At 54.7% G+C, this 5,709-nt stretch overlaps 1 protein-coding gene across 1 annotated transcript; it reads left to right on the top strand.

The window, feature by feature from the left end:
• Nucleotides 1–645: 645 nt before the first annotated feature.
• Nucleotides 646–2,798, top strand: HMX3 (H6 family homeobox 3). Its single transcript, XM_058189103.1, has 2 exons — nt 646–985; nt 2,149–2,798. The coding sequence occupies exons 1-2, from the start codon at nt 646–648 to the stop codon at nt 2,796–2,798; spliced, it is 990 nt and encodes a 329-aa protein (XP_058045086.1).
• The last annotated feature ends 2,911 nt before the right edge of the window (nt 2,799–5,709 follow it).

Here is a 5,709-nt window from a genome sequence, read left to right as displayed (position 1 = left end):
TGAAGGCAAAGGACCAAAACGAAGGGGGGCGTGGATCGCCCGGGGGTGTGTGGATTGGGTTGTGGGGGGGGGTTAACGCGTGTGCGCGAGGCGAGAGAGTGCACGGGCAAACGGGGGTGGGGGCGTCTGCCTCTCGCCTCCACTCCCGCTGGCTGACTAGCTCACTCTTCTCTACCCTGCCTAGAGGGACCGGGAGAGTCCGGGGGCCCCAGCCGCCGCCCTGCCCTGCCCTGCCCTGCCCTGCCCGATGCCGCTTGCCATTCTGAGAGCCCAACCCCCGCGCACTCCTAACAGTTAACTTGGGGTGACATTTGGATTTCTGCATTAGCATTTGGCGCCGGATTGACGCAGGAGAAATCACCGCAGCGGCGGTTGTGGCGGCGGCGACAGCGGCGGCGGCGCCCTTGTTGGCTTGCCGGGTAGTGTCGGGCTGGGCGTCCTCCTTCCTTCCTTCCTTCCTTCCTTCCTTCCTTCCTTCCTTCCTTCCTTCCTCTTACCCATCCAACTCCTTCCTTCCTTCCTTCCTTCCCTCCCTCCCTCCCTCCCTCCCTCCCCTGATGCCAACGGCCAATTCGGAGCGACTACCTAACGCAGTGTGAACGCTGTCCCGAAAGTGGGGAGAGGGGCGCAAGACAAGGAAGAAAAATGCCGGAGACCAGCCAGGACGCCCCTAGCAGCCAGGCGCAGCCGCCGGCAGCGCCTTCGGCCGCGCTGCCCAAAGAATCGCCTTTCTCCATCAAGAACTTGCTCAATGGGGATCATCACCCCAAGGCGCATTCCAAGCAGACGCGGGCGCTGTTCTCTCCGGCCGCCAAGGGGGCTCTGGAAGGGGCTGGCTTCGCCCTCTCGCAGATGGGGGACCTCGCCTTCCCACGCTTCGAGATCCCGGCTCAGAGGTTTGCTCTGCCTGCCCACTACCTGGAGCGATCCCCTGCCTGGTGGTATCCGTACAGCTTGACGGGAGGGCACCTGCCTAGGCCGGAAGGTACTGGCGAACATCGTCCCGCGTCTTCCCACCCTCCCTCTATGAGCCCGGGAAATGGATGGCTGTTCCTGAGGGAGCCGAAGCTTTTGGGCTCACCTCTGTTGCTGGGTCAACTTTTGCCTTGTATCGACCAGGTTCTTCCGGAGGGATTTTCTCCTACCAACCCCAATCCCTTAACCTAACTTCCTTGGCCAGTGGGCTTTCTCGAGTCAGTTGGGGAGTCGAGAAAGAAAAGGCTCTCCCTACACTTCTGGCGTCTGGCCCACAGCAGGACCAGGGAAAGTGGAGAGGACAGTGTCCTCCAGCCTCAGACAGCTACGTACTGGAGAGGAGCAACATTTCAAATCCGCTTCTCCTCTGTTTCTGTTACTGCGTCGTTAACCTGCGCGCCACCTTAGAAAGCCTGGTTGCAATGTAGCTTATTAAGAGGAATCTCTGATGCTTTGTATAACCGAGAGCTAAGCTGATTCCTTTTCTCACCTCAAAGATACTCACTTAGAAATAAGCCTAGTCAAAATAATCGGGGTTTTACAACCGGTGAGGCCCCCCCCCCAATTGCTGAATGAATCCGTTCCTGAAATGCCACCGTGCTTTGGGAAAAGGGTAGCGCCGATTCGGACATTTAGGATCGCAGTCTTAAACTAGGCTTTCCCATTTACTGGTGCAATCCTCAGTTCGATTACGTGAAAGTAAGTTCCTCAAAAATCAGACAGGGCTTTCCCTCAAATCCATGTACTTGGACTATAGGACTGAGTGAGTTAGGAGACTTTAGTATTCGGTGGTCGTACTTCCCCAAGCAAATGTGGCCTGGGTTGCAATCTCTTTGAGGGGCGAAGGAGATTGGGGAAATCCTTGTACTGATTGGGCGGCAAATCAGAAATCTCAGCTACGACTTCCTATGTTTTTCCATGTGCCGCAAGAACTGTAAAAGGGCGTCTGGAGAAGTACTGTAGATGAGGGGCTTTTCGCGTAGAGTTCCCTGCTGCGCCAGCCAGTGCACCCTCTTTCTAGTTAGTATCTTTGGGCATCCGAGTGTCAGGAGGCTCCAGGACGCCGTTTTAGAACCAGGAGTGAGAGCGTTTGCCGAGCCCCCGGGGAATCTGGGCGCCTGGTTTGTGAGGCTGGCTCTTGACTTGTCTTTTGTGCGGTTTGCTTCCCTCCAGCCTCCGTGGAGAAATGCCTGCTCCGAGATTCTTCGCCGGCGTCGGGAGGCACCGACAGAGATTCTCCAGAGGAGCCGTTGCTGAAGGCCGAGAAGGCGCTGGATTCCAAGAGCCCCGACGAGATCATCTTGGAAGAGAGCGACTCGGAGGAGGCCAAGAAGGACGAGAGCGGCGCCGAGGACTGGCCCAAGCGCGAGCCGGAGACAGGCAGCCCGGAGAAGAAGCCGCCCTGCCGCAAGAAAAAGACGCGCACAGTTTTCTCGCGCAGCCAGGTCTTCCAACTGGAGTCCACCTTCGACCTGAAGCGCTACTTGAGCAGCTCCGAGCGGGCCGGGTTGGCCGCTTCGCTCCACCTGACCGAGACGCAGGTCAAGATCTGGTTCCAGAACCGGCGCAACAAGTGGAAGCGGCAGTTGGCGGCCGAGCTGGAGGCGGCCAACCTGAGCCACGCCGCCGCTCAGCGCATAGTCCGGGTGCCCATCCTCTACCACGAGAGCGCCGGGGCCGACGGAGGCGGGGGACCGACCGGGGCGTCGGGAGCTGCGGGGGCGACCAGCGCGCCGGTCAGCCAGCCCTTGCTCACTTTTCCCCACCCGGTCTACTACTCGCACCCTGTGGTCACCTCGGTGCCGCTTCTGCGGCCCGTCTGAGAACTGCGCCAAACTGCTTGGGGCCAGGGACCCTTTGGGCAGGCCCGGGGGGGAGCGTGCGAGCCAGAGAGGCCGGGGTGGGAAGAGACAGGCAGCAAAGGAAAGGAGGAATGGAGGAATGGTGGATGGACAGAAAATGGGGCTGAGCAACCCGACAGGGAGAAAGAGTCGGCCTCCGTTGTGGCGGAGCCACCAGGCCTCCTTTCCAGGCGCAGAGTTCGGCTCCCTCCCCCCACCCTCCAAGAGCATCTGGAAGGCAGCAGCGACTCTTGCAAGGATGCGCAGGCCGAACGGAGAGCCAGCTTCTCCCGCCGTTCTTGCCCTTTGAAAGGAGGCACACATTAAGAAGAACCAGAATATTTTGAAAAAAAGAAAGGAAAAGGAGTAGGAACCAGAGTCTGGGTCCCATAGAAAGAGGGGGTGACAAGGGAGCGGGGCTGTCCTTTGTGTGTTTAGAATCTGATTTCATGGTAGTTTTTTGTTCGAATGAAGCGAGGATGCAAAAAGGGCAATAGGAAGCGCTGGGGAAAGGGGAGGGGAGGGAAAAGAGAGTAGTCCTTTTTCCAGACGGTGCCAAATGTCCCTTGAAAGCAGTGGAAAAGTGGGATCTTGGTTCATGGGAATCCCTCCCCTCCCCTTAGATTAGAGATCTATGGAGTTGGAAAGGAACAGTTGTGCTAAGGCATTCCCAGCCTCCAAAATATGGGCAGCCTTCAGGGTGGAAGGAAGCTCTACTAGTTCAGAAATTCACAATGTACACTTTGAACATTATTTATTCAGTTTATTTTATTTCATTCGGGATGGGTCTTGTCCTTCCTTCCTTCCTTCCTTCCTTCCTCCCTCCCTCCCTCCCTCCCTCCCTCCCTCCGAGACATTGCTATATTTGCTGTCCTTTTCTTCTCCTTCTTGTTCAAAAAGCTCACCGGATAAACACCCCTGACCTGTGCAATATTGAACAGTTCCAAAAGCACTGTGGGATGGTTTGTGGGTTGGGGGTGGGTGGGTAGCCTAGGAGAGCAAAGGTGCTGTTTATTTTGCTTTGTATATTCTTTGTTGAGGGAAGGGGGGAGTACACAAAATAAAGAGGGGAGACGCTGAAAAGGGGAAGGACAAAACGCGGCCGCTGCAGGACTCCAAACTTCGAAAGGAATCGGGAATGTGGGGCGCTTTAAGTGATGGACAATCAGTCTGTTATGACGAATTGTAATTTATTTGCTACTCTGTACAGTTTTCTTGTCAGTTTCAAGGAGTGCGTGGCTTTTAGCCTGAGTGGCGATCTCTAATTCTTTTCCCCGTCTGTGGTTTTTCCTCACCTGTTGTCTGACCCTGGTTTCTGTTATTCCTCCCCCACCCCCACCTCCTCGCCACTCTAGCAGGGATCATTCCTATTTTTAAAATAACGATTAAAATTGTTATAAATTAATGTCTTGATTGAAAGGGGAGCAAAATAAAGAAGACCTGTTCGTTAAGTACGATTCCCTTGGTGTGTGTTAAGTCTATTAATGGAAGGCAGGGAAATCGGAGAGAACAGGTGTTGTGAATGTGGTGGGACACACAAACCCGCCCCAGAGCTCCGAGGGCCTCGGTGAACCGCCAGAGACAGAGGATCTATTGTTCTCTTAAAAAGGAAACAGCCGCAAGGTTTGCCACCGCGGCGAGGGCTTTTCCTAAAGCATTTTTTCCCCTGCCTCCGTAGACCTGACTACATTTCTGCCGGGATCTATAAGCATTTTCTGGCCCGTTTATGGAGAGCCGCCTGATTTTAGGATTTATCCTACATTAGTTCCAGGTAAACTACTTCTGTTCCGGGTAATCTATGCAAAAGCCAAGATTAAACCCTCTCTCTCCACGCCTGCCTGATAAAACTCTACCTAAACTTTAAGGTCAAGGGTCTCTAGCCTCCGAATCCATCCTACGTAATTAGGAAACTTCGATCAAACCGATCATCAAAACTTTCCGGTCCAGAAATTATTATTTATTAGATTTAATATCTATTCATTCTTGGAACGGGGGTGAGTGGGTGTGCGACGCCGGAAGGCCTCCAGATACCTCAGAGGAGAGGGCTGCTTTAAAAGAAGGAGGAGGCGGGGGTCGTTGCCGCATCAAGGCTGCCTATTCTATTGCGGGTTCTTTGCGAAAGCCTCTTTTCCTACCCCAACTGGTGGTGGTGGTTAGGTGAGCGGTTACATCATTCGCGGAGAACAAGGGGTTAAAACCTTGCGCGCGTCACAGCTAAGAGACAGAGAAAGCCGGGCGCGGGGGGGGGGGCGAGGAGGAATTGATTTGGAGCCATTCTGCGCCTTTTGGAAGGAAGGGGGTGCTACACCCGGTGAAAGAGGGGCAGCTTTCCTTCCGCCGCCCCCCCCATCAACATTCGAACTCAGAACCTCGAACCCCCAGAAAATTCCGCCTCCCGGCCTCCGATTGGCCGAGATCCTCGTAGTGAGGATCGGCTGAGTAGTTCTTTGGCAGAACCGCTCAGGGGTCGCTTGTCCCTTTGCAGGAGAGTTCCTAAAGCTTAGGGCCAAAACCCCCCGTGGGCTTCAGTTGAGTTTTGGGGAAGATCCGCTCAGACGCAGCGTCCCAAAGTCACAAGTGCCCCTGAATAGGAGCTCTTGAAATCCCCTTTCGCTGTTGTTTGGTGTTCCTGAAGATTGTTTTTCAAGAGCGCAAAGCAAACTCTTCCTTCCGATTGCGGTTGAGTATCGCCCCCGCCCCGTCTCCTATAAATCCTTAAAATTTACTTCTCGCTTTTTAAGGAATCCGGAACGTCCTGTTTTTGCAAAAGGGGCATGTTGCGTTCCCTCCAAAGAAAATCTTAATGGCCTAGGAGGACCAGCGCCGGTGATCCCCTGGCAGGCTTCTTGTGAACTCAACTGGTTCAGGGCGTGTGCGATTTAGTACAATTCCT

The sequence above is a fragment of the Ahaetulla prasina genome, chromosome 6, assembly GCF_028640845.1.
Source record: "Ahaetulla prasina isolate Xishuangbanna chromosome 6, ASM2864084v1, whole genome shotgun sequence".
NCBI lineage: Eukaryota > Metazoa > Chordata > Lepidosauria > Squamata > Colubridae > Ahaetulla > Ahaetulla prasina.
Note: the sequence above shows the minus strand (reverse complement) of the source record. Positions and strands in the feature narration are given on the sequence as shown.

What these genes read in the sequence shown, in the direction of transcription:
- HMX3 (XM_058189103.1), top strand. Translation starts at nt 646, where the DNA reads ATGCCGGAGACCAGCCAGGACGCCCCTAGCAGCCAGGCGCAGCCGCCG. An exon ending in GCACCTGCCTAGGCCGGAAG is followed by an intron (nt 986 to 2,148) that starts GTACTGGCGAAC and finishes GCTTCCCTCCAG; the next exon opens with CCTCCGTGGAGAAATGCCTG.